Source organism: Panthera uncia, chromosome E1 (genome assembly GCF_023721935.1).
Source record: "Panthera uncia isolate 11264 chromosome E1, Puncia_PCG_1.0, whole genome shotgun sequence".
Taxonomy (NCBI): domain Eukaryota; kingdom Metazoa; phylum Chordata; class Mammalia; order Carnivora; family Felidae; genus Panthera; species Panthera uncia.
Window position 1 is genome coordinate 59,918,828 of NC_064814.1, and position 27,717 is coordinate 59,946,544.

General features: G+C 55.5%; 1 protein-coding gene across 3 annotated transcripts; it reads left to right on the forward strand.

Moving 5' to 3' along the window:
- Nucleotides 1-271: 271 nt before the first annotated feature.
- On the forward strand, nucleotides 272-26,004 carry NAA60 (N-alpha-acetyltransferase 60, NatF catalytic subunit). 3 transcript variants are annotated; one of them, XM_049637398.1, is made up of 8 exons: nucleotides 272-360; nucleotides 17,601-17,716; nucleotides 19,633-19,762; nucleotides 21,114-21,210; nucleotides 22,256-22,490; nucleotides 23,558-23,907; nucleotides 24,655-24,757; nucleotides 24,845-26,004. In XM_049637398.1, exons 2-6 carry the CDS (start codon nucleotides 17,607-17,609, stop codon nucleotides 23,712-23,714), a joined length of 729 nt encoding a protein of 242 aa, XP_049493355.1. In that variant the 5' UTR covers nucleotides 272-360; nucleotides 17,601-17,606; the 3' UTR covers nucleotides 23,715-23,907; nucleotides 24,655-24,757; nucleotides 24,845-26,004. The 3 variants fall into 3 exon arrangements, with proteins under 3 accessions (XP_049493355.1, XP_049493353.1, XP_049493354.1); XM_049637396.1 differs by having other exon boundaries at nucleotides 24,655-26,004; XM_049637397.1 differs by having other exon boundaries at nucleotides 287-360; nucleotides 17,535-17,716; nucleotides 24,655-26,004.
- The last annotated feature ends 1,713 nt before the right edge of the window (nucleotides 26,005-27,717 follow it).

Sequence of the window (27,717 nt, forward strand, 5' to 3'; positions counted from 1 at the left end):
CATTCCAGCCAACTCAGAGGCGCACCGGTCGGAATCCGGCTCGTCTGCGCCTGCGCCGGCCGCCGGGCCTCACGGGAAGGCTGCCAGCTCCTAAGATGACGGCGGCGGCTTCGGGCAGCTGCAGCGTCGGGCGGAGGCGCCCCCACGTGGGGGCCGGTGGCCAATGGGCTTCCGGCCTGCGTCGCCGGCCGGGCGCGGGAGGCGGAAGTGCCGCGGGCCGCCGCCTCCGTCCGGGCTTGCGGCCCCTGCCGGTTACATAACTCGTTGCGGGCTTCGCGCGGCCTCACTTTTCGGCTGCCTGTGACCCCAGGATGCGCTGAGCCCCACGACGGCGTCCGCTGCCGCCGGCTCCTGCCAGAGGTGAGGTCCCCCGGCTCGGGTCTGCGGTGGGAGCGCTGGGCCCGGCCGGGGGCTGGGGTCGTGAGGGAGGAAGGGGCAGCGCGCACCGGGCGGGCGGGCGGGCGGGGGAGTTGGGGAGCCGGCTGGGGGAGGTGGGGACGCGAGTTGGCTGTGGCGGGGCGTGGGACGGCCGGGGCGCGCGCGGCCCACACCGCTGGGTGCCCAGGCGTGTCCGCGGGGTGCCGAGGGGCCCGCGGGGCTCGCGCCGGCCCGGGGTAAAGAGGGCCTGTAGAGTGCCCGGCGCGCTTCCCCGCGTGCCCCCAGCACCCCTTCCCGGGGCGCCTCCGGGCCAGGGCCCTGGACGAGTTCGTGGGGGAAATTTGGGACCAGAGGGCAGAACCGCCGGGTCTCCCTCCTGGTGAAGGGCCTGGCCTTTTCACAGTTCGGCGGTTTGCCGCCGCCTGGCCTGCCCTACCTTCGCTTTGGTACTTGTTGCACGGATTGTAGTTTTTTGCTGACTTGTTTGCCCTCCTGTGAACTCTTGAAAGCCTGGGGCTCTGTCTTCCTCATCTCCCGACTCTTTCGTCCTCAGCTGTACCTTTTGTTTTTAAGACAAATCAATTTCTTTCGTTTCTGGTAGTTTACAGACCGGCACGCAGATCGTAGGACAGCCCCGACCTTCCCCGCCAGATCGGGCACTTCTCAAGGAAGGGTGGGGGTCTGTAGCCCCTGTGATGTGGCCCGGTGGGAAAATTGTGAGGGAGGCTGTGAGCCTTCTCTGGACCACTGACAGCACACACGTATCTGTGTGCCCCGCGGGTGACAGAGCCCAGGACCCGGAGTTACTCTGCAGTAAACGTGGGCATTGGCGGCTTCATCGATCTGTTAAATTCTGCCAAGTCCTGAGCCATAAGATTTTGTTAGTCAGTGGTCCTGATGGAAGGATAGCAGCCCCACACAGTAGCTCCCTGTGTCCCCAGGTGGTGGTTAATTGGAGCCTCAGAACTGGAGAGAACATTGCTGGTTGCAAAAGTCTCACCAGAGGGCTGAAGGCAGAAAACTTCTAGTTAATGATTAACTGACCCAGGAAAGTTCTGTGACTCCGGGTCATCTACAGAAATACCACAATCCCTGTGGCATCTTGTGATGTAGAGATAAGTGTGAGAAGTTATTTGTTTGCCCCGTGAGGCACGAAGAAGGGGAGTTCTGAGCAACATTGAACTAAAAGGGGCTGGAGCAAAAACATATTCTCTCATGAAAGTCTCTGAATTGCTTTAAGTTTAGAAGAGAAGGGACTACACACTAGACGAAATTCACAGGTGGCGAAACTCAAGGGTCATCTTTCCAGATGGACAGATCAGTCATGGCAGTGCACAGAGGTCTTCACTCACCTTGTTTAGGGATTTTGTTTAGAATCAGTGTGCAGATCGGCCCTTGAAAATGCAGCGTGCCTGAGCGGCCTCCTCATCGGGCCATAGTTTGCTACAACTCCATCCCCCTGAGCTTCGAGACACCCTGGGATTCTATGTAGACTGTTAAAACTTGTACAAAACTAAGTCTAGGCGTGGTGTAGTGTTAACAGGCCAGAATAAAAAGTGTAGACATGTTTTGTTTTAAGTCTGTTTATTTTTGAGAGAGAGCACATGAGCGGGGAGAGGGGCAGAAGGACAGAGGGACAGACAGAGAGAAAATCCCAAGCAGGCTTCACACTCAGTACGGAGCCTGACACAGAGTCTGATTCCACAACCCTGGGATCCTGACCTGAGCCGAAATCAAGAGTCGGATGTTCAACTGACTGAGCCACCCAGGCACTGCTAAAAAGTACTGACGCGTTTTTAAAAGGTCTGTTTGTAGCTTTTACCTCTTCTGGTTATAAGTTGCAGTGACTTTGTCACCTGTTTACGTCAACCAGACCCACTCGCAAACTTCAGATCTGACCTGAAGTTACTTAGCGACAGCGTGCCTTCGGCTGGGATGTAAAAAAATTCCTGGATGCTAGGAGATTTGAGAGATAAAAGATACCTACGAGGTGATGCTCTCACTGCTCCCTGGGGACTCGGCCCTGAGACTGCCTGAGCCTCAGTGTACCATTAGCAGCATTTTGGTTTCTGGCACCCTGAGGTGTGTTTAGAGGGACCCAGAACGCTGACGGTGCAGCCGCTGCTGGTGACACAGCTCAGAGTCCTCAGAGCTCTGCATTTAGGGTGGCACGTGCCTTTGCAGTGCTGAGATAGCCCAGAGGTCTCAGCTCTTGGTGACAGTTCTCCTACCTGGATAGAAAGCTGGCTGCCTCCGAGGCAGCGTCTTCTCTGAAGTGGTGGCTCCATGTTTACATTTTACCTCCACTATCTTCCCTCGACATCTGTTTCTAGAAGGAATCCACAAAGCCCTCGAGATTTTTTGATGTCCATCCCTTGTTTGCAGAAAGTGAGCTTGGACGATCGACTCTGTGTCAAGGCTGGTCTTGCTTACGTCCGTGCGCGTTGCTTTCAATCTGCAAAGTGATGCTGGACTTCTTTCTGGCTAAGCTTAAATGCTGATTTTTTTTCCCCCCAGCAAATGTCTGTAAGTGTCTTTGATAATGCCAGGATCGGGCCTCCTTCCCTAAATCTCATCCTTTATTAGCGTGACTTTTGATAGGAGCTGGCTGGCAGGCCAGTTCAGGATTAGCTGAAGCCCAGCTATCTCACACTGCTGATTAAAGAGAGACCCATGCATTGGGAACCCCAGCGAGCATACGGTAGTTAGCATTCTGGTATGGACCTTAAGGCGTCTGCTCAGTGCTTGTGGAATGATAGGAAGGAAGTGTGAACACGGAGGCAGGGCTTTCTGCATGAAGTGGTTTGGGGTCCAAGTCAACCATCGAACCGGTGCCCGATGGAGCCTGCGTGCCAAAAAGGCTGGCCGGCATGCACAGTCACCCGAGGTGGCCACAGCACTGAGCTGAGATAGATGGTCAGGTAGAGAAGGAGTAACAGCGAGTGGGGGCCAGTTCCCTGGTTGCATCCTGTCAGCATCTCAGATTCCTCATGTCTTCACCTGAGACTGACTTCCAGCTCCGGCAGGGCCCATGTGGCCGGGGGGGGGGGGGGGGGAGCCACCTGTGAATGTGACAGCGCAGAGACTTTTAAATGTCTCTTCAACTTGTAAGAATGATTACCCATTTTGCCCCAAAATGGACTCTTAGTGCCAGCTTTTAACCCCGTGTGGCCTCAGAATAGTGTGGCATTTTGTGTACTGATGCAAGAAATGAACCTTGTAAACACAGATTCACAGTTGTAGAGAAGCAGAGGAGGTGGTTGTGGAAGGGGACACAGTACAACCGTCTGAGGAAGTCTTTGTTCCCTCTGCTTCCACAGGAAGACCAGAGAAAAGTATTTTGTCATCTGCGACAAACCACGTTACACCGGTTCTATTTCTTGTCGAATAGTTACTGTTGTTAAAAATCAAATCCTGTCCCTCTTTTTTATTTCCTGAATGCCTGAAACGTGATCTATTTGGGCAGCAGCATATTGAAATTTGAGCCCATCTTGAAAAGAACCAAAAAGAAAGCAGTTTCATTATATAAAATAGCCTGTGGGTAATTGTCCTTTAGGTTCTCTGAAAGAAAGCTGGAAAATGTTAATGCAGCAGTATTTACATCTTTTCTGTTGTGTTCATGGGAGGGCTGTTGGATACTTCTTTCAGACTTGTTTCTTTTTGGAGCCACTCCTGACTTTCTTTGAACTCTTCGGCAGGGCTTGCTGGTCAGAGAGCCCCTGCCGGTTCTATTCTTAGTTTCACATTACAGTGCTTGGTTTCTCCTCTGGCCTCCCATTTTTAACACCTTCGTTGATGTGTGTCTGCAGAAAAGCACACTGCTTGATAAATGGTCACGGCATAAATGTACCTGTGTACATAGGGCCCCAAAAGGCCCCTTGGTCCCTTATCAGCCAAGCCCTTTCCGTTGGGGGGAGGGGGAGAATCATTATCTTGTAGGAAACACCAGAAACCATGGGGTATATAGGGGATTCTTAGTTGTGCTTTACATGGCACGTGAATTTCTTTACTGTGAACGTGTGTTCTTAGTAAAACAAAAAGGTTTATAAGAGCATTTCCTTCCCTCAAGAAAAGGGGAATGTTTTTATTTTTTTATTTTCATTTTATTTTAAGTAAGCTCCATGCCCATCGTGGGATTCGAACTCATGACCCTGAGATCAAGAGCTGCACACTCTACTGACTGAGCCAGCCATTCAGTGCTCGGGGAATGTTTTTTTTTTTTTTTTTTTTTTTTTCTTTTTTTAACCTTTTTAAAAAATGGTCATCTAAAACTTATAATTTTTTTATTTGGATTTTATATAGCCACTAAAATTGTTTTTTAATAATTACAGGTGTACTTTTAAAAATATGTTTATAATTCTGTTTGGCATCCTCATCCACAACTACCTTCTCTGCTCCATTACAGCTTTGAGTGTGTGTTTAGAACATTTGTTCTTGGTATCGGTGCACAAAATGCCCTGCTATTTCGAGGGTCTAGGGTTTAAAAGTTGGCACTAAGAGATAGTATTTTGGAGCAAAATGGGTAACCATTCGCCTTATAATTTGAAGAGACACTGTAAAACTTCCCAGTTGTTGCTAATTAAAAAAAAGCCCATGAGATAATTTTAATAAAAGCATATTCATGATTTTCACATACCATCTGACAGTTGTTTTTTTTCTGAAAATAAAAATAGTTCAAGCTCATTAAAAAAAAAAAAAGCTCAAGTAATGCAGAAATGAGTGATGTGGAACACAGACGTCTGCTATAATTCCAGAGGCAAATGCTGACAGGAGGTCGAATTACTTTTAAAAAATAATAAGTTAACCTCATGATCAAGTGTTAACTTATACCAAATTTGACCCACTTTCATAATTAACGTCTCTTTGATTCTGGAGGATCCTAGACTCAAAGCCAGAGAAGCGGAGATTAAAAACCCCCATGCACAACAAAACCCAGCAGAGGTGGAAATGCTGAAGGAAGGCAGGGAGGCCTGGCTTGCTGGGGGCAGTGGGGAGGGGGGTGGGCAGGGTTACGAATACCTGACTCCCCCATTGGAGTACTTTTTCCTTTCAGAGTGAATAGCTACCACCTGGGTCTGTGTCACCACTGCCCCTGGCAGTGCCGAGAATTGAGAATTGCTGGTGGCCTGCGGGAGAACAAACACTCTTGGTTGGGTTTGAGCCCTAGACAGGGTCCAGTCTTGGGTGATAGTCAAGAATGCAGATTAGGGGGCGTCTGAGTGGCTCAGTCCATTAAGCATCTGACTCTTGATTTTGGCTCAGGTTACGATCTCAGTTTTGTGAGTTCAAGCCCCGTGTCAGGCTCTGCGCAGACAGCACTGAGCCTGCTTGCGATTCTTTTTCCCCTGTCTCTCTCTCTGCCCCCGCTCTCCCCCGCCCCCCGCTCATGCTCTGTCTCTCTCAAAATCAGTGAACTTAAAAAAAAAAAAAAAAGAACGTAGATTAAATACATTCTTAAATACGTTACCCTTTGATTTCCCCTCTCCCCCCAAATGTGGTATTTACAGGTGTTTTTGTTGTTAAACCAAACTAGTTGACCACTCACTGGATCAGAACTGGGAATTACACTCTGGGTGCACCTTGTCAAGCGGCCTCTTACCGTGATCCCAGCTGAAAAAGCCTCGGGGCAAAAGCGCTTCTTTACCAGGCCATCCTTTGGGCCTGCTGTCTCCAGCCTTGAGCTCGGTCTTGGAGAACGTACGAGCTGGCAGCAGAGGCTCATCTCCATGCTCATTTTCTGTTCTGGGAAGATGAAACACATCTGGAGCTTTCCCGTGAGGCGACCATGGGGTCTGCTCATGGCTCCACATCTCTGGCCCCCTGTTCCAGTGTCCCCTTTTCTCCCAGCTCGTAGTCTTGTCTCATCTTCCTCTTCATCATTGTCTCACCCTAGATCTGGGCTTTTGTTCTCCGGATTTGACACCGACCAAGTAGGGACACAAAAGGCAAATAGTCCTTTGGCTGCCTGTCTGCCACCTTTGTGGAAGTTCGCTGGCCCGACTGCTGTGATGCAGGCCCTTGGAACAGCCAAAGGGTTCTCTCCGACTGTCTTGAGCAACATAGCCTTCCCAAGGGGCTCGGGTGGTCTGAGCATATGCCCTCCACATCTGGACATGAGGGAAAACAAAATGGAAAAATAAATTTAAGACAAAATAAGATCTATGTCGTCTTGAGGCACAAAGTAAAACTAAAGAGCAAAGCTCCAAAATGCAAGAGGTCCTCTGAACTTGACAGAGGCTTTTGTCTTTGCTTTCTCATCCTTGAGAATCTGGAGGAGGTCCCAGCTGTCAAGTGCCTGTACCCCAAGTTCTCTGGCCCCTGGCTGAGAACTTGGCACCTGACTGTAATGTTTACCACTAGCTTATAATTAATGTGTAGCCCCCCGCCCAGATCTTTTTTTTTTTTTTTTTAATGTTTATTTTTGAGAGAGAGCGTGCACATGCAAGCAGGGGAGGGGCAGAGAGAGAGGGAGACGCAGAATCCAAGGCAGGCTCTAGGCTCCCAGCTGTCAGCACACAGCCCGATGTGGGGCTCGAACTCAGGAACCGTGAGATTGTGACCTGAGCCGAAGTCGGATGCTTAACCGACTGAGCCACCCACGCGCCCCACCCCCTGCCCAGATCTTAAGCAGAGCCATGTGTTTGACGTAGTGGAAGGAGGCACAGAACATCACCATCCCCCCAGCTAGTTGCCTTCTGCCCCGTCTCAGTTCCCCCATCCCATCCACTTTCTGATTTCTGTCACCATCGATCCCTTTAGCTGGTTTTAGAATGTTCTACAAGTGGAATCCTCCAGTATCGTGACTTTGCGTTTGGAGAAAATTGTATGTGAGAGTTGTGGGCTCCCTCCCCTCAGCGTGAGGAGGTGGGTTCTCAGAGGGCGGCTGTTTGGAACCGGAACGCCAGCTGCCTGTTTGCGTCCCCTTGTAAATTATTCACGTTGCTCCTGCACTGAGGTTTTGGGAGGAGCCCAGCCTGCCGGAGCAGCTGCCCGTGTGAACAGCTGGGCTGTGAAGCGTGCTCCCTTTGCCCCTTGGGGCTCCTTTGAACCCTGTAGCCCATTTTACTGCTGTGCTGCAAGGCAGGGTCCTGAATCCATCCCTGCCTTAGTTTCCGTCCCCCTACCCATCCTAAAGGCGAGAGGTTAGCTCATTACTGTTGGGTTTTTCAAGCCTATAACCCTGGCGTCTGCAGAATTTCACATTCCTGAGGGCCCTGTGTCTAACGCTCGCGCTGTGGGCGAGCTTGTGCTAATCTTCCCTCGAGCCTCACTTGAGAAGACGCCTGGAGTTCCAGGAAAGGCCATGGTGGTACTTCGTCGTGGGTGACGGACTGAGGGTTCAGAAAAGGGATGGACCAAGTCGTGAGCTTTAGAGGGTTTCGAGAGGAGATTCTCCAGGAGGCTGCTGGCTTCCAGAGAGGGGGAGCTGCCGGTGCCCTGTGCGCGTGTGCTGGGGTAGAAGCCGGCCTGAGACGGTCAGGAATAAAGCAGCAAGGTGGCGGCGCGGGTTATGTTGAAGGGAAGCTGGTGGCGGGAAGGCCTGTCCAAGAGCAGGTACACACAGTCCCCAGAGTAGGGGGTGGGTGGGCGGGGCAGGAGGGGATGTGGAGCTGGGCCAGGGACGGGAATGTGGAGTGGCCCTTGGGAAGGGGCCGTCTCATTTCATCTTCGCAGCTGCAGGTAAGAAAGCAGAGGCACATACAGGACAGCTGTCTTGGGGTCACAGTGACCCCAGCCTCCTTGCAGGGTCTGAGAGCACAGGGCATAGCATCCAGAGCATAAGTGGAGGGTGATCTAGCCTCGGCAAGGAGGAAGGACCCTTTTGAACCAGTGGGAGTAAAAGAAGAGAAGGAAGGGAAGGTTCTAGGAGTGCTAAGGGGTGCAGTGTGGTCATGGCTGGCCCGAATATCCGGCTAAGGGCAAGGGGAGAGGCCAGAGTACCTGCCAAGGCATTAAGAGAATGGGGTGGTTTTTACAAGTTGAATGTGGCTTGTGTGAGACAGAGAGGCAGTGCCTCTGAAGAAGGCAGAAGCCCTGTGAACCTGGGGCATTGGGGCACGAGACAAGGGGCATCCAGAAACAGGGTTGTCCCGGCCTCCTTGCCTGGAGCGGGAGTGGAGTGCCCTGTGGACCTCGTGATGGCCTGGAACCCCTCTGGGAAGTGGAACAGTTCGTTCTCAGCCCGCAGGTTCTGAGTTCCCAGCACTTGGCAGTGGAAGGGAGATGGAAAGTGCCCCGGCGGACGTTGGGGACATCTTGGTGGCCTTTCCTCCACTTTCACTCTGTCCCTCTGGCTGAGCACTCAGAGGCGGTGCCCAGGTGTCCAGACACCACCCTCCTACAACCTGGGAGTCCTCAGGGAAAAGTGGCCTTTCGTACAGGGACCAGGGAGGTCATTTCAGCAGAGAAGGAGGACAGGGTTTGCAGACAGCCTCCTGAGGATGTGGTCGGGGACCGAGAAAGGACAGAGCAGGTGAGCAGGCAGGCCCTTCATTTGCATCTTGGAGAATCTGGTTTCTGTCCCTCCTTGAGTTGCTTCACTCAGCCACCCTGCCCCCCAGAGGTCAGGGGCAGAATGCAGACCCCGGAAACCTGGGCAAGAATCGTCACACAAGCCTGGACCTTCGCAGCTTCATGTTTTAGCTTCACGATCCAAGCGAACTTTGGGTTCCTTGCATAAGGGGTCCCTGCTGTTGTAGTGTAGATGTGCCTGTGTCTTGTAGGGAGACGTGCTGAAATGTGGCCTTTGTGTCTGTGGCTTCAGTGTCACATCCACCAGCATCCCAGGGCTTAGATGGAGGCCCGATTCGGGGGCCTCTGCTCTGGCTTCACCCGTGGGCCCCTGTTCTCTAGTGAATCACCAGGATCCTTGCTCCATAAGCCCCAAGAGGAGCCCATAGCAGTAGGAGACTGGCGCATGGTGGAAGGTTCTGGAAGAATAAGTGGGGGTTCCTTCAGGTGCCAGAGGTGGGTTCCCTGTCCTGCTCTCTGTCTGTGAATCACCCACTTGCCACCCCGGCATCTCGCATGCACCGCTGCCATCTCTACGCTCGTCCTCCGACTCCCTTCCTTCCTGTCCGACAACCGTGAGCCACGTTCTCCCTTTCGCTGCCTTCCTGTCCTTTTCTCCACCCGCTGTCCGTTGGGCTGGGACACACTAGGCACTATAAATGCTGCATTTTCCCCTAGTTGAAAGTGACTTTCTATTTTTAGATGAAGGCTTATGAAAACATGGAAGTACTTTTAACAGGGACATGAGAATCCACAAATCAGTGTGTATCTTGGAGCCCAGTGGTTTTCTTGAAAGTCAGACTGGGAACAAATCCTGCCACTTTGGTCAAGAGCCTTGTCCCAAGGGTACTAGGGAAAGATTGACAAATCCCAGGATATGAGAGATGCTCGTGTATTGTGGATGTCATCCTTTGCTATCAGGCCTCATGGTAGGGGGTTTTTAAAAAATCTTTTAAAATCAGTTCTATCGGGGGCGCCTGGGTGGCTCGGTCGGTTAAGCGTCCGACTTCGGACGTCATGATCTCATGGTTCGCGAGTTCGAGCCTCGCGTCGGGCTCTGTGCTGACAGCTCAGAGCTTGGAGCCTGCTTCACATTCTGTGTCTCCCTCTCTCTCTGCCCCTTCCCTGCTCATGCTCTGTCTCTGTCTCAAAAATAAATAAACATTAAAAAAATTTTTTTAAATAAATAAATAAATAAAATAAAATCAGTTCTATCGAAGTTCAGTACACACACGACAGAATGCACCTGATGAGTTTCAGCGTGTGTGTATGTACGCGCATCTGTGTGTGTAACCACCACCGCCACCTAGAAAGACCACATCCTGTCCCCTCAGGAAGTGCCCCGCCCCCAGCCTCCCAGGTCCCCAGCCTCAGGCAACCTGACAAGTCGAGGCCTGGCTTCCTGGCTGTGGCCATCCGGACCCCGATCGCCGGCTGCTGGCTGCCCTTGCTCCGCTCATTCCGTTCGCTGTGCTGGAGGGTCTGGTGGGAGCGTGCCGACTGCGTCCTGTCCCGCACCTCCTTTCCGTGGGAGCTCAGAGCACGTTTGCCGGGGACCAAGAGCACAGTGGGGCACGGCCAGTGAGATCCCTGGGGCTCTGCCAAGGGCAGTGAGGGCAGGCAGTCACGGCACCCCGTTTCGGGCTGGCTCGAGCCCATCCAGCACCAGATGAACTGTCTAGAGAGCTGTTCCTGGAAAGAGGAGGACGTGAACTTTCCTGGCACAGGCCAAATGTTGGAGCTGAGGGTTGATTTTTAGATTCATCTGGTGATTTGTGGTTTGTGTTGATTTCTCACTGGGGGGTGGGATGGGGTGTGCGTGTGATGTTTCCTTTCTCAAAAGCATTTAAGCTGCTACCCTGTGAACACTCACAGACAGCACAGATATTCTTGGCTGAGACTCAGTAGCTTCCTGTGATCGCTTCTTGCACAATGACCGACTTTTTTTCCTTCCAGTGTGAACTAATGAGGATCGGCCCAAATCGGGGGTAAGCTACCAGGTTGGCCTTGGCGCACTGGCAGTTCTTCCCCGTCTCTAAGTCTGTATCTCCTGCCGGGCTCCCTGGTCTTCAGCTTTGTCTTCCCAGGGGTCCCCACCCTACCGGGCTGGCACAGACGGTGGCAAGGTCTGGGTCCCCCCTCGCCCCCTCCAGTGGGCACTGGTGTGGGTCCCTGCAGTTTGACTTGCGGGCTGCAAAGCTTCTGATGGTCTCCAGAATCTCCTGTGACTGCCTTCAGAAAGACTCTAGCATTCCCTGTCAGGATTAGTTCGGTTTTGTTTTGAACCGCTTGATTGAGATCTCCTCCACATGCTGTCCACTCCACCTGCTGAGAGAGTGCCGTTCAGTGTCTACAGTGCGCTCACAGAGCTGTGTATCCGTCACCACGTTCGGCTTCAGGACATTTTCACCGCTCCCGAAAGAAATCGCATCCCCGTAGCCGCCACCCTCCAGTGCTGCCAGCCTCTGCAACCACGCTTCTACTTCCTGTCTCTCTGGATTTGCCTGTTCTAGACATTTCTTGTAACTAGAATCCTAAGATAGGTGGCCTTTTGTGTCTGGCTTCTGCTCAGCATCATGTCTTCAGTGTCCATCCCTGTCGTAGCCGGGGTCAGTATAAATGTCCAGTGTGTGGACAGACCACATTTTATTGGTGTGGTCATCCATTGACAGGTGTTTGGGTTGCTTCCGCTTTAGGGCTGTTTTCGGTGAGTCCGTACTGGACTCCCACTCACCGTCTCTCCTTTGCTCAATTTAGGGGAGGAGTTGTGTCCTTGTTGGGGTGTTGATATTTATAGATCATCCTGTTTGGCCACTTGGATTGGCAGCTGGTGACGTGTTGGGGTTTGTCCACCGGGATTTTCCCCTGAGATTGTTGCAGCAGGGAGAGGGGGGTGCCCCTCGTCTCGGGAGCCTTCTCTGGAAAGACTGCACTGAGGGACAGGGCTTGTCGTTGGCCTTGGATGATGTGGGGCTGTTGACCTGTGACTCAGAGGCTCCGGGTTTGGGCCGGGGCTTCCTGCACTTCCCAGTTCTCTTGGCCGGAAGGGGAAGGAGTTGCCCTGAACTGACCCTGTGGCACATGCATAGCATCTTGGGCAGCTTCAAGCCAGCTCCTAAAACAGTGCCCTGTGTCCTAGGACTACATGGTGAGTGTCCTGTCGCTCTTTAAAACATCAGAGGAGTTTGAGGGCTGCTTAACTCGGGTCCTCGGCAGTATTCACTGAGCCCATAACCCCCTGGACCGGCCGCCACACCCACCTGGGATCCAGAGTGTGGGTCAGTGAACCAGCCCTGGTTTGAGAGAACTCGCTCTTCGGGGGAGGAGGTGCACAGAGGCGGCGGGCGTCCCTGCGGGGTGTGGTGCTGCTTTTCCAGGTGCCAGAGGCGTTTAAATCCGTCGCCTGGCACACCTGCCATCTATATCTGACACTCCGCCTCTGTGGGGAAGTCGTTTACTCGATTAGGAACATTTTCAAACAGTCCCTTCGCGTACTCTCATCCAATTGGACGGTTACTAACATTTAGCCCTAACCCTCACTTTGCTCCAACTAAATTAAGTTACGGGATAGTCTGTCGTTTTGCCTCTGCATATCCAGTACACATCTTTTAAAGAATATGGACATTCTCGGGAGGCCTTAAAGAATATGGACATTCTCGGGAGGTCATGATCTCACAATCTGTGAGTTCGAGCCCCGTGTTGGGCTCTGTGCTGACAGCTCAGAGCCTAGAGCCTGCTTCGGATTCTGTGTGTGTGTGTCTCTCTCTGCCCCTCCCCCACTGTACTCTGTCTCTTTCTTTCTCAAAAATAAATATTTAAAAAATTTAAAACATGAATATAGACATTTTCTGTACAACACTATTCTTATACCTTACAAGGTTAATGGCACCTTCAGTTGTTGTTGTTTTAGAGACTTTGTGTGTGTGTGTGTGTGTGTGTTGTGTGTTGTGCCGGAGAATTTTTTTTTTTTAAAGTGTCAGAGGTAGGGGCACCTGGGTGGCTCAGTTGGTTAAGTGTCCAACTTCGGCTCAGGTCGTGATCTCACGGTTTGTGGTTTAGAGCCCTGTGTCAGGCTCTGTGCTGACAGCTCGGAACCTGGAGCCTGCTTAAATTTCTGCGTCTCTCTCTCTCTCTCTCTCTCTCTCTGCCCCTCCCCCCTTCTCTCTCTCAAAAATAAACAAACATAAAACATTAAAAAAAATTAAGTGTCACAGGTATACTGCGTGGATTCAGAATCCAGCTAAGGGGAATGGGGGGTCAGCAGGTGAAAGCCTCTTTCCAGTTCAGGTGAGCCTGAACTGGTGTGGTGCCTCCAGCCCTGAACCAGGATCGATGTTCAATAAAGTTCAAGGGAACGTCCCTGGACCGGCCAGACGGTGCTAGTTAGCGGCTGGTGGTCACCAGCAGCCCACGTTAATGGGCTCTTCCTCTTCAGCTCCCAGCCCGTTGGCGTCAGCGGCTCGTTCCAGCGTCAGCCCTGCCCTCTGGGGCCTCACCCTTTCTATTTTAGAGGCAACTCAGACTGGCTGGGTAAGGCCAAGCCAGAGACAAGTCCAGGCTCAATGTCCGAATCCATCCTTTTGTGGGACAAGGGAGAGTTACCCTTGCTTTGCGGGTTGTACAGAAACCTGCAGGGGAGTGGCAGTTTGTACCCGACTGTGACTGCGGGGGTCCATCCTGCCGTTGGTGGGCGGACCCCTCAAGCCCGTACACTCAGTTTCTTTGGGACAAAATGGCCCTTTGCTTGGGATGACTGGGGAACCACAGCCTATCCAGTGACCGCTAGTCTATATTTTGGACGGGGATGACTCATAAAACTCAGGATTTGACACTTTCGGTTGACCGGTCCATTTCCCAAGAGGTAGCTGGCCAGTTGAGAGGCATGAGGTTCCTGGTGTCACACTGGAACGTTCTGGGCCACAGGCCGCATCCTGGATACCATCGAGGACGGGTTGGAGCGGACGGCCACGGACGAGCGGAGCACTGGAACAGCCCCACTGTTTAGGAAGCAAACAAACAGTGGATCTGTTGTTGACCCCGAGATCGGGCTGGACAGAGTTTTGTTTCTGAAGGCGCATTCCAAGAAAGGAAAAAAAAGCAAGCAGTGTGGGAAGGTCAGATTTGCTTAGTCTGGTGATATTTTTTGTTGCTTGGTTGCTGTATTGGTTTGTGTTTTTTTTGTTTGTTTTGTTTTAAGTAGGCTCCATGCCCAGTGTGGGGCTTGAACTCACAACCCTGAGATCAAGGGTAGTGTGCTTTACCGGCTGAACCAGCCAGGCGTCCGGGCGCCCCGTGCTTGGGTTTCGTTTTGTGTTTGGTTCTGAGAACTCAGATACATGCCGACCCACAGATGGGGCTGCCTCGTCCCAGCAGGCCTCCCAAGTTAACTGTGGTGACGGTTCGTGTCCCTTGTTATGTCAGCACAAATGGCTGTCCGTGCCCTGCCCGGAAGGAGGGTTTTTTCTGGGTCAGCTTAGCTCTTGGGGGCTCCGTCAAGCTCTTGTATCCAGGGACCAGCTCTGTCCCCTTCTGAGTGACAGGTCTCCAGCAGGGCTCCTGCCGTAGACACCAGTTTCTAAGGTGCAGGTGCTACCTTGACTGTCGCCTGACCCACGACCTATCAGGGTCCACCAGGCCTCAAGCAGGGACAAACCCGTTCCTTGTCCCAGGGGGTGTCCCATTCCGTCCCCCTCAGATCCCTGCGTCAGGGCACCCGGTGCTGCCGGGAGGGCCACAGGAGGGGTCCCCACCCTGCAGACCCCACACGGGCAGTGTGCAGGCACTGGTTGAAGACACGGAGGGAGGAGGAGAGAGCAAGTCCCCTCTCATTTCAACTCGAGCCAGTGCTCCGAGAGGGACACGTCGGGTGGCGTGGTCCCCACCCCTGGGAGTTTGGCGTGTACTGGAAAGTTGGAACCCAGTGTGGCCACAGTACCCCTGCCTCCTGCAGCCCTGCAGACCACCCCACAGCCCCTGCCGTTCCCAGCCGGAGGGGCTCCTGCCCTCAACCAGCCCTTGGCTGGCGCTTGGCCTATTTAGCAGCACCTGGTCCCATGGCCGGCCTTCAGAGGGGCCCGTGTTGCTGAGCAGAGCGTGCTGGGGTTATGTGTCCGGGGCTTAGAGGGGGAGCGGCGCCCCCACCGTCCCAGTGGTCAAGCCTGGCAGTGGAAATCGGCCCTGGCAGCTGGCACATTAGGACATGTCCTTCCCGGAGACCCACACAGGAACGCCTGAAGTCTCATGGGAACCGGGCCCTAACAATGTCAGGGCAACAGGAGCAGGTGACCTTGAAGCATTGTCACAGGCCCTCACTTGGGCTGGCCGAGTGGCGAGGGCTGAACTTCCGGGTCCCCGAGACCTTTGAGCATCACCAGGACTGTCTGGGTGCACACTCACAGAACGGTTGCTAGAGTCAGTTGGGGCCGGTAGGGAATGACAGTCCTCTCCGGGGTCCCGTCCCCCAACATTTATTATGAAAAAGTTGGAACACGTCGAGAAACGGAATGTGTGGGCGGTAAGTTCCCACACTGTCTCTTATCTGCCGCCCGGGTCCCGTGGTTCCTAGCACCGTGTCCATGTTTGCCTCCCGAGTAGTAAAGTCTCTCGAACCACTTAAAGTTCGTTTCACACCCCACGATGCCTCCGTCCAGCGTATTTCAGTGCGCATCTCCCAAGACTTCCTACGTAGTTACGCCCTTTCATGTCCGGGACAGCCAGTAGCAGCTTCGCAATACCGTCTGCTCTCCAGCCCCTGTTTATATTTCCCCAGGTTACTTTTGATTTGTTCTCTTTTCCCAGTGGGGGTTTACACGTTGCATTTGGTAGTGGGTCTCCTTGTCTTTTTTAGTCTACTTTCGTTCCTTCCCTTTCTTTCTTTCTCTTTCTTTCTTTCTTTCTTTCTTTCTCTTTCTTTCTTTCTTTCTTTCTTTCTCTTTCTTTCTTTCTCTTTCTTTCTTTCTTTCTTTCTTTCCCTTCCTCCCTCCCTCCCTCTCCCTCCCTCCCTCTCTCTCTCTCTCTTTCTCTCTCTCTCTCACACACACACACACATACTCTCTCTTTCCACAACACTGATCTCTGGAAGAGACCGGGCCAGTTGTCTTGTAAGATGCCCCACATTCCGTGTTTGTTGGCTGTCGTGGTGCCGTTAAACTGAAGCCTGTGTGCTGAGTTCAGGCCCAGCGTTTTGGGCAGAACCCTGAGTGGTCAGTGTATTCTACCTCGTGGTTACAGGGCGGGCTCTGTCACTTGGGGCACGTGGGGCTGCTGGACCTGGGTTGGCAGGTTAGGCTTTTTCCGGGGGTCAGCAAATCCTGGAGATGCAGGCGCTTTGTCAGAATCCAGCCTTCCTGCCTCCCTTCCGTTAATTGACACAAAGAGGCCGCTCCATCAGCAGCCTGGACTGAACGTACTTTCCTGACTTAAGAAAAATTTTTTTACTGTTTTATTTATTTTTGAGAGAGAGAGAGAGAGAGAGACAGAGTGAGACAGAGTATGAGCGGAGGAGGGGCAGAGAGAGGGAGACACACAATCCGAAGCAGGCTCCAGGCTCCGAGCTGTGAGCACAGAGCCCGACGCGGGGCTCGAACTCAGGGACCGTAAGATCATGACCTGAGCCGAAGTCGGACACTCAACTGACTGAGCCACCCAGGTGCCCCTTTCCTGGTCTTTTAAAAGGGTTGTTCGCAAGGCGCCAGGCTGGCTCAGTCAGTGGAGCACATGTGACTCTTCATCTCGGGATTGTGAGTTCAAGGGCCATGTTGGGTGTGGAGATTACTTAAAAAAAATTTTTTTTTAAAGGCGCCTGGGTAGCTCAGTCAGTTAAGCATCTGACTTTTGATCTCAGCTCAGGTCTTAATCACAGGGTGGTGAGTTCAGGCGTCACATTGGGTGTGGAGGTTACTTACAAAACAATTTTTTTTTTTTAATAGGAATGGAAGATCCTTTGTAAAATAAATAGGGGCACCTGGGTGACCTCGATGGCTCAGTCGGTTAAGTGTCTGACTCTTGATTTCGGCTCAGGTCATGATCTCACAGGTCCTGAGATGGATCCCTGCGTCGGGCTCTGTGCTGATAGTGTGGAGCCTACTCGGGATTCTCTTTCTCCCTTTCTCTCTGTCCCTCCACTGCTCGGGAACATGAGCTGTCCCTCAAAATAAACTTAAAACTTTCTTAAATAAAACACTTACAAAAATAAAAAGAGTTGTTAGCAATTCATGACCCCTGATCTGAACTTCAGCCTGTCTCACGGGCTCTCTTCCTGCCCAGTCTTTGTCTGCAGGGGCGGGGGTGGGGGTGGGGGTGGGGAACAGCTCAGCCAGCAAGCGCCACTTCCCCTGGAAACCTAGCCATGCAGCCCCAGAGGGGGCCAGGGGCAGGAGAAGTCGGGTGTGAGCCCCTGAGCTCTCCGTGGTAGAGACTCAGCAACGGCTGGCTGGGGTTGGGGTTGGGGGGGGGGGGGGGGCGACAGGCAAGAGGAACCAGGGAGAAGCAGGCAGGTGTGGGCGCTCCGGGTCCTGGTCTGCAACCTGGGGGCAACTGGCACCTGTGCTGGGACTGTCGTGAGGGACAGAAACGCTCGGTGCGGTTACGAGGAGACGTCCGCCCACGGGGGATGAGACTAGTTTTCCCGTCTTGCTGCCTCACAGGTGACAGGTGGGGCCGGCCGGTGAAGGGGTGCGGCCGCCCTCCTGACGCTGCCTCCCGCCCTGCAGGTGTGAATGACAGAGGTGGTGCCGTCCAGCGCCCTCAGCGAGGTCAGCCTGCGCCTCCTCTGCCACGATGACATAGACACCGTGAAGCATCTGTGCGGCGACTGGTTCCCCATCGAGTAAGTCGAGCGGCGCCGGCCGCCCCCCGCTGTAGAGGGTCGGGGTGGGGAGCGGGCAGGGGGACGCGCACGAAGACTTGCTGCGAAAGCCAGGACGGCCTGGCAGCGCCGTGGCGGCCCGGGGTCACGTTGCCTGTCGCTAGGCCTCAGGCCCTGCCTGCCATCGGGCTCCCTCCACCTCACCGTGTCCCTTGTGCGGAGAGTTCCGCCCTGGGCTTTACGGAGAATCTTTAGCCGAAAAGCTGCCGAGCGCAGTGCCGGTGACGACTCAGAAAACGGAGAAGCAGCTTAAGTGTAACGTGAGGCCTCGGTTGCACACGTCGGGCTCTGGGCCTGCAAGTACTGTAGTATTCAGCCGGGGAAAACCCTGTGGAAGAGAAGAGGTATGTTGGTCGATGAGGGGTTTTTTTGTGTTTGTTTTTCAAATGAGCCGGCAGATGAGAAAAGTAGAGTAGGAGACAGCCCTGTGCCCGTCCTGCTGCTGTTTAAAGACCTGTACACGATAAAAGCCTGCGAGGTCATACAGCACGGCACGGGGTGTTGTCAGTGGTTTGTGGGGAGGTGGTTGCAGCTGCAGCTTCGTCTGTCCGTCTGTCTGTCCTCCTCTAACTGCTCGTGCAGCGGTTGCGGTGGGACAGATAGGTGCAACTTCGTATTTTACAGGCTCCCGGCTGGGAGCTGGGTAAGTGCCAGGGGTGAACTCGCAGCGAGCACTGTGCGGGGAGCTGTGCCGACAGTAAATCCTCAGTTCTCATCACGAGGATTTATCATTTAAAAAAAAAACTTTTAAAAAACGAACTAGATCTTGCATTTCCATGAGTCCCGCCCTCTGATGGGTTGTGTCACCGGCCGGGCGCGCGGGGAGGGAGGGGAAGGGCGAGCGTCAGCCTTCTCGGGGTGTGGGTGCAGCGGCTTCAGGGGTCACCGGGGGTGCCGTCCTTTCACCCCGCGGTCCCCTGCGTGGGTCAGACCCTGCACCAGGTGGAGCCGTGCTGGGCTGGAGCCTCTGCCTCTCCTCACAGCTTCCTGTGCCTGAGGCCCCAGGTTCCAATGACGGTGAAGCGAGCTGCAGTCCCATGGGCTGCGTGGTGGTGGCAGCTCCGTGTCCCGGCTGCCACACCAGCCGAGCGCTCTGGGGTCAGAAGATGACGGTGCGGGGAGGACCAGGGGAGGGGTGTGGGCGATGCTCAGGTCCCATCGAATGTGCCAGTGGGTGGTCAGTGGCCTCTCTGCTATGTCACCGCGAGGGTAGGGCATCCTTTTCCAGCTCTGGGTCTCAAGAAAGGCGTCTCAGTGTTACCTGTTGTCTGTCCCAAGTTAAAAAACGAATGTACACCCCCATCAGCCCTCCCGACTGTGTCTCCTGGCTGTGGCTGAGTCTGCTTTTTCATTACTGCTCCCAGGGCCTTTGCACAAAATGTTCTCTTTCCTGCTCCCCCGGGCGAGGAGTCTTGTGAACAGCCCCCAGCAACCCTGGCCACACTCTGCCCTTGAGGGCTTGTCCCCATCGCTACCTGGGAGGTGCAGTGAGCCCAGATGCACTTGGCTGTGAACTTGGCCCACACCCCCAGTCTTGAAGGGGTCTCGTAGAATTCTTGGAAATGACCCAAGTGTCTGAGGGTCATCTCTTCCAGCTGCCCCTGCACGTCATGCTCTCGTGGAGAGAACGTCATTGGGAGTTTTTTTCCTCTCCTCTCTTACGTGAGGATAGAAAAATCATTTTTCCCGTCAGAAATCCCCAGTGCCGTCTAGACAGATTCCTGCTTTAAGAAGACCATTTGGTGTAGACGGAGTGGTGGACAGACAGACTCCTTCTCAGTCATGGAGCAGTGGGCAGAGCGGCCCCGGGTCCCCCGTGGTTCCGCAGCCAGAAGCCCAGCATCAGCGTGTTCACCTGACCTTGTCCTCCCCCTCAGGTACCCAGACTCATGGTATCGTGATATCACCTCCAATAAGAAGTTCTTTTCCCTCGCCGCCACCTACCGGGGCGCCATCGTGGGAATGATAGTAGCTGAAATAAAAAGTAGGACCAAGATACACAAGGAGGTGAGTATGTGTGGTGAGGAGCTGGTGGTCCCCGTCGCCGGCCGGGCCTGCTGGGGGTGGTGACCGAAGCACGCGCCCTGCTCTGTGGCCCTTTCTCCCGGGAGCCCAGACCGAGTATGAGCCTCGGGGGTGTACGTGGCACCGTCACCCACGCGTTAAATGAAGGACCTACCGCAGGCCTCCTAACAACTGTCATTTCAAAGTGGGGGCGGGTGTAAGTGATGCCCTGAGAATCCCCGGAGTTGTCAGGGGCTCTGGAAAGATCTGTGACTTGTACTGGCAGCAGTGTCATGGAACTGCCACCTCTGCTGTGGTTGGTTGAAGGACACGGTCAGTTCCAGTAAGAGGTTAGGGAACATGGAGAATTTCCTTTCATCCGGATTCACAGACCCCTCCCCGATCTGAGAACTGGAGGGTCTGTGGGCCCCGTGTCCACAAGCTCTGCTCTGAACGCACAGTGCGAGGCCACAGCCACAAATACGTTGTTGCACGTCGTCACGTTGGATCAAGATTGTGCCTAATGATTTTGGTCATCTTAGCGACTGAGCTGTTTCCCACATGGGTATTTACTCCAAGGACAGGAAGGAACCCGCTGACAACCTGCATTGGTTCTGTCTGTTCAGCTTCGGTTACTTCTTTAAAAGTAGAAGAGGGACAGCTCCCTTTTACAGACCCGACCCACTCGAGCGGACCCCATCTTGCTTGTGACTAGATTGTGGCAAAGGTAGTTTCTGTTAGGAGTGACTTTCTATCCCAGCTTCCTCCTGGGCTTTTTGCTTCCGGTTCGTCTTGCACGGTGGCCGGATTCATGACTCTCCTGGCTCCAAATGCCATCCCCGGAACCAAGGAGCACGCATGGGTTGGCCTGCCATGTCACTCTGCCCGGTGTGGGCCGCACGGGGTGCTGGGGGGGGGGGGGGGCACTCGAGCCCCCACCGCCTTTACTCAGAGACCACCTGGGGGCAGTGTAAGGTCCTTGAGACAAACCTTTTCAGACCTCATCCAGCTGTCTTGTCCCAAGTGCCCAGTACGTGCCCACACCGCGCAGTTGTTCCCTTGTTACCGCTGTAACCTCACACCCTATGGTCCTGCCACCCCCACACGTCCCCGAGAGGAGCGGCTTTTTGTGTGTGTCCTCAGTTTAGCCATTTGTGCCGCAAAGCCTCGCACCCTCTTGTCTCTGTGTGTGTGTGGGGGGGGGGGGGAGCCTGTCCATCATCTTTGCTCTGTCCCCTCCTACCCCAGCTCCCCCACAGGGGTTGTGGCGGGAGAGTCGGCCCGTGGCATGTGCCAGCACCAGGACCAGGCCCCTCAGCCGTTAACCTGATTTTCTTTCTGACTTTTTCTTCAGGATGGAGATATTCTAGCCTCCAACTTCTCTGTTGACACACAGGTCGCATACATTCTGAGTCTGGGAGTGGTCAAGGAGTTCAGGAAGCACGGCATCGGTAAGGCACAGCCGTGCTCACGGTGTTTGGCGTGTGCTCCAGCCACCGTGTCCAGTCACGTCCCATGCGCTGGTGACGTGCCTGTAAATGTCCCTCGTCCCGCTCTTCCCCCTGTCCTGCGTGGACTTCCGGCCTCCCACCCCTCCCAGCAGGTCCCCGGCCCCACCTCCCTCCACCCCATTGGCCTTCGACCCCTGCTTCTAGCACCCACTTGCCAGGTGCAGACAGCAAAGGCCGTCTGGGTGATGGCTTCATTCCCAAATGTGACCTTTTTTTAAAAGTTTATTTATTTATTTTGAGAGAGGGACAGAGCGTGCGGGGGTGGGGGGTGGCAGCAGAGAGAGGGAGAGAGAATCCCAAGCAAGCTGTGCGATGTCAGCGCAGAGCCTGATGCGGGGCTCAAACTCAGGAACCGCGAGATCATGACCTGAGCCCAAGTCAGAAGCTCAACCGACTGAGCCATCAGGCGCCCCCCCAAACGATCAGATTCACAACACTCCCAGATGTCCTCGTCGGGGAATGGGGAATGGGTCACCACACACACAGTTTATGTCAGGTCATGAGGTGTTGCTGATTAAGAGTAGAAAACGATTGACAGCCAGTCCTAGCTGCCCTGTGCCAGATGCCCGTCACGTGCAGGGGGCTGTGCCCCAGGTGCCGCTCCAGGCCCCTGCTCTGCCCCAAGCCCGCAGGCAGCAGTCTCCCTTTGTGACTCAGGCCTGTCCGTTCTACCTTTTCCCTCCACTCAGGTTCGCACTTGGTGATGTCTGGAAGCTTAGTGAGTCTCCGCCATGGGCCCGGCCCCACTGAGGGAACTGCCTGACCCCCATCTGCAGTTCCGGATGCCTGATGGTCTGCCCCTAACGAGCCCCATCTGGCCGTGGCATTCTAGGGGCTTTGACAGAGCGGTTGCGGGAGTTCCATCTGTGATACCGTGGCAGAGATCTCTGTAGATCTGTAGAGATCTCTGGCAGTCTCGCTTCCTCATCTGCCTCCTGCTCCCTGCCTGCCCTGCCGTGCGTGACTGTCGTCCCTTCTCCTGCAGGTTCCCTCTTACTCGAGAGCTTAAAGGATCACATATCAACCACCGCCCAGGACCACTGCAAAGCCATCTACCTGCACGTCCTCACCACCAACAACACAGCAATAAACTTCTACGAAAACAGAGACTTTAAGCAGCATCACTATCTCCCCTATTACTACTCCATCCGAGGGGTCCTCAAAGATGGCTTCACCTACGTCCTCTACATCAATGGTGGCCACCCTCCCTGGACAATCCTATATCCTTTACTTCTCAGGGGTGAGGGATATGGCTTCCTAGCCACAAGGGTGGCTCGCAGGGCCAGGGCCCGTGCACCAGATGGAGCCGCCGTTGCCTTCCCGTGCATGACTCAGGAGGCCAAGCTCACGGGACGTGCTGTGGCTAGATTTGGTTGTACTCGAGTGTTTCTCAGACTTCACCCGTCACGAGGTGTGGGTTTTAACCCCCTTGGCCAACGATCCATGCTTCCAACAGATGCCGATTGGGAGCCTCCTTTTCCAGGTGCACAGGAGATGCACACAGCTGTCAACACAACCGCGGGTCCCCTGCCGTCAGGGGGCCCGGCCCGTGTGCCGTCAGTCAGGGGAGGAAACAAACAAGGTGAAAAGAATTGCTGGCTGTTTGCAGCCCTGGGGTTCGGACCTCCCTTTCCTGAGGCGTGTCACCCAGAGCTGTGTCCCCCCTCACCCCCCACACGCCGCTCCCTCCTCTTTCGCCCTCTCTGGGCAGAATGGGCAGTTGGGAGGCCAGGAGCCTTCCTGATAGTTCAGGATGTGGCTCCAGAATGCTCTGTGTGAGGGTGAGCCAGCAAGAAGCTGATGAGGCGAGCGAGGCTAGGGTTTATCCGTTTTACGGGGACGTAAACAGGAGGGAGAAGCCTGGCCTGCAGGCTCCCCGTGCATGTGCACGTGGGCCTCTTGCAGCTGTCCGGGAGGTCGGCACCGTGACCCCCTCCTTGTCCCAGGGCCCTGCCGTTCCGATGCCTGAGTACGGGGTCAAGTTGGGACACTCACTCTCCTGCCGGACCTCTCCCCCTGGCGCCCCGTCCCTTTCCACGTGCCTGAGCTCTGCTCACCCAGGAGGTGCTCTCCGACCCAGTGCCACCCTTTATTTCTTTGCACGGTGGAGCCCCTCCGGCTCACGAGGCTTTCCAGCACCCTACAGAGGCTTAGCGGGCTTTTGGCCTCCTTCCTGAATGGCGGCGTCTGCATGCAGCCCTGCGGCTTACCGCGTGGGCCTGCTGACCGTGCCGCCAGGGGTGCGTGGGGACACAGGGCGAGTCGATCTTCCTTAACAGAGCCGCACGGACTACATTCAGCACCTGGGCTCCGCTCTAGCGAACCTCAGCCCCTGCTCCATCCCGCACAGGCTCTACCGCCAGGCCCACAGCCTGCTCTGCAGCTTCCTGCCGTGGTCCAGCATCTCCACCAAGGGTGGCCTCGAGTATAGCCGGACCATGTGACGCCGGCTGGGCGGCCTCCGCCAGGCCCCACCCTTCGGCACCCCGCAGAACCCGCCTTCCTGGCCGTCCGACTTCCGTCCTCTGCAACAGAGCTGGTGGCCGCTCGCCGGGCCCGTCGGCCTGCCCCAGCTGCAGGCCCGGTGCTACGCGGGCTCGGAGCAGAGCGTCGTGGGGCATGCCTGGTCTCGGACAGGTATGCTGGAGCACGTGGGGGGCGGGGGGGGGGACAGGGGAGCCGAACCCGGTGGGATGGGGGGATGGCGGTGCCAGGACATTAAGCCCGTGGCTCTTTCCGCAACAAAAACAGAAGGGCCTGAGTGGGCGCCTGCTGCACAGGGATGTTGGGGACTAGTGGCAAGAGCTGAAGTAGTCTGACTGACTTTCAGAAACTTCAGGAAGGAAAGCAGGGTCCTTGAGCCCTTGGCCAGGACTTCTGTCTTTTCACTTCTGAGCTCCGATTACAAAAAGAGAACGTGTTCATGTGGTTCCAATAATTAAAAAGGTACCAGATCAGGCCCCTCCTACCCCTCCCCCAACCACTCAGCTCCCCTTCTGAGGAGCATCCAGTGTTTCAGTGTCATGGCCGTGCTTCCAGGCCCGTGCTAACAGGACCTGGTGGCGGGGCCTCGTGACCAGGGCTCTGCTCATACACGGCCACTCCTGAGTGCCATGTGTGCTAAGGAGAGCTGGCCTCTCCGACCACAGAGCCAGGAGTCATGGGGACTCCCAAGACCCACCCCTTTCCACAGACACAGCCCAGGGCAGTTGGGTGGTTTGGGCCAATTCACATGGGCTGTGGCCACCTAGGCTGAATCCTCATCGGTGCCCTGATCTGTGCAGGGACCAAGGGCAGCTGGGAGCCCCAGGCCGGGGCAGTGCAGGCTTGAGCAGGCCCTCTCCCTGGAGGCCTTCACCCCAGCTCCCCTCTTCTTTTCCACAGGCTTTTCCAGTCCTCCTTTCTTTTCTGGTAACCTGTGGAAACCGCCGCCTCTGCCTCTGTCCTGGTCCTGCCCCCATGAGCGTGCACCGGCCCCGCTGGCCAGGTGAGGTGCGGCAGCATCCACTGTGGTCTGTTCCTTCCACTGCTCCCTTCCCCTCCGATGCCCATTCCTTCCAGTTCCTTCCTCCAGAGCCGGAATGAACTAATGGACGGCAGGAACCCAAGTGTTGTGGACAGACTTGACCCTGAAGACAGAGGAGCCTCAGAACAACGAGGGCGTGAGATAAAGGGAGTGCCAGACCCTTGTCCAACACCGGCTCCCAGAAGCCCGGGGTACGGGGAGCAGCCCCTGCCTGTCCATGGAGGGCTGGCTCACGGTGGGCGGGGCCAGGGAGGCTTTTCCCCCAGGCACAGAGCTCTGGGGCTCAGACCCTGACAGGAGAGGTCAGATAACGCAACAATTCCCCACTGCTCAGCTGGGAGGTCGGGCCCTCTGGCAGCATCCTGCGGGGGGCTTCATACTGTCGCGGACGGCACAGGGCTGCCCCAGGGAGCTGGGCTGAGGACAGGTGCCAGGGAGGTTCCTGGGGGTCTTCTCCCCAGTCCCCCAAGTCCACCAGCTGCAGCTCCGAAAGGATGTCTGTCGAAAGGGACCTGGCCTTCGGGGCTGGGGGTTGTTGTGTGCCTTGTGGTCCCTCAGCCCCTGGGGGCAGCGACAGGAGAGGCTATCAGCGCCAGGAGGTGCGCGCAAACATCACTTGCTTCTGGCGTCACTCTCACCCCCATTCCCCAAAGCTGCTTGCTCCCCAAAGCTCCTCTCCAGAGGAGAGGGGGTAGCAGGGCCAGGCCCGGCGTGGCCACAGCACGCCGGCCTGAGAGGAGAAGGAGGAACAGCCAGACCGGGGGGGCCTCCGGGGCGGTCACGCTTCCTTCCCTCAGAACTGCACAGTCTGGGGCCACCTCCACTCATGAGGTAGGAGAGAGGGATCCTCGAGACGAGGAGAAGCCGTGGGCAGGAGACACGCTCTCCCCCCTCCCCACCTCGTGACTGGTGGTGCCTCTCGGGGTGAGATCCCCGCCTGTGCACTGACCTTGGCTTCATGCTGAGGCCCAGTTTAGTGTCCTCTCTAATCTGAACCAACGGTGATTGTATGATTTTTATTTCTGCCCCGAGGGGTAAGGGCAGAGTCTTCTGGAAGGTTTTGCCTTGGACTTTCATAATTGAGCTCAGAGGCCTTGCCCTGCCCCCTCCCTCCCTGCCCCCAATCACTGCAGTGTCCAGCCCAGTGTTGAGCAGATTGTAGTGTTTTGTCTCATTACAAACAAATAAACAGACTTTAATTGGTCACATCCTGTTTCTCCAGTGCCAGCCTGCTGCACTTTTGGCCCTACCTCTGTGGTCTCAGCTCCCGTGGCTGAGCACAGCTCAGAGACTGCGTGTGCACTGCCCTGTCCCAAGGATGGCTCCCAGCTGAAAGGGCCACTTGTTTTGTGTAATCTGCCAGAGAATGCGGTCCTGAGGCAGAGGTTCTAGAGCTGAGCGGCACAGCCGGCTTCAGCACAATCAGAAGGTCCTCAGCAGCTGCCTGTTGTTCTGGGGTCTCTGAGCGGCTCTTGGCCTTGAGCTGGGCCCGGTCCTCTCGGGAGGCACTGTCCTGGCTGAGAGAAGGTTCCGCAGGTGACTCAACACGGTTGTCAGGTGGGGACTCTGGGCCGGTGCCCCCGCCACAGGAGCCTCGTGGGAGCCTTGGGCCGGGACACCCCACCGTGGCAGCCTGCGGCAGGGTGCCAGCGTGTCCCTGTCCCTAATGGGCCAAGCCCAGGACCAGGTGCTTCCACCAGCCTCTCCTTGGGGCTTCCGGCCACCCCGGGGTAGGGGGTCATGTTTGTCACTCCACTAGACAGATGAGGAAGAGTGGTTCAGGGCCTGGGAAGTACCCCGGGGCTGCACAGCAAGTGAACGGTGGCCCTGGAGCCCAGCCCAGGTGTGGACTCTCCAGAGCACATGTGCACTGCTCCCCAAGGGGTGGGCATCATCCAGACGGCCGTCCCTGGGGGCCAGGGCCTGCGGCGCCTGCAGAGCTGGGTGGGTGGGAGCCTCTGGGATGGGGACGGGGGTCGATACTCCCACGGGGAGCTCTGAGCAGCACCTGCTGCTGGTAGGTCACATCCAGGTCATTTGTGCCAGCGGGTCCGGCTGCTTTCCTCTGATGGGTCAGCTTCAGCAGTAAGGAGGCGACTCCCTGGGGTCCCTGCCCAGTTGTGTGGCTGAGTATCACTGTTCCTTGTGGGGTGCGGGTTCTGGTCGAGCCTTTCCCTAAGAACAGCTGTGCCTTCCCAGGCTGGCCTTCCCACATCAGGTGTCGAGGACACCGCGTGTCCAAAGGGCCGGAAGGGACTCCTGGCGGCCAAGTTGGGTGCCTCCTAGCTGTTCAGGGAATGGGGTGGGGGCGCCCCAGGGCACTCAGTGCACGTTTCCACGAGTGTCGACTTGTTTGGGATGTGCCTTCACATCAACTCCGAGTCCCCAGGACGCTAGGACTGTGGCTTCGCTGTTTTTGGCCTATTCCGTGTGTTTTTCAAGAAAACCTCCGGAGGTTTAGGCAAGAGCCGTTTAGAGGTGAGCTAAGCGACTTTTCTTTGGAGCCAGCTTGTCATTGCAGCAAATGTCTCTCCCAGGGAAGAGCTGGGACTGCAGGTTGTCTGGTCTCCGTGACCTCAAGTGGGGCGGCTCGACTGGGGCCAAGGGACCCGCTCCAGGAGGCCCAGAGCTTGGCCGTGCCTGTGGCCGCGGTTCCCTCCACGTGGCCTCCCCCGGGCCGACTTCGTTACCCATCATATGGGGGGCTCCTCCGGGGCACACAGCAGAAGCTGCCAGGCCTCCTTCAGGCCACAAGTGACACCACGTCCCTTCTGCCACATTCTGCTGGTGAAGCAAGACCCAGAGCCAGTCCCAATTCCAGGTGGGGACTACACGAGCGAGAATACCAGGACACGTGCATCAGAGGCCACGGTGGCCACTGACCACATCCCAAGAGTTGGACCCCGGGGCAGCCTGTGCTC

Excerpts from the sequence above, each read along its gene's own strand:
- NAA60 (XM_049637396.1), top strand. The coding sequence starts at position 17,607 with ATGACAGAGGTGGTGCCGTCCAGCGCCCTCAGCGAGGTCAGCCTGCGC. Across the intron at positions 17,717-19,632 it reads GGCGACTGGTTCCCCATCGA|GTACCCAGACTCATGGTATC; the intron begins GTAAGTCGAGCG and ends CCTCCCCCTCAG. Across the intron at positions 22,491-23,557 it reads CACCCTCCCTGGACAATCCT|GGACTACATTCAGCACCTGG; the intron begins ATATCCTTTACT and ends ACAGAGCCGCAC.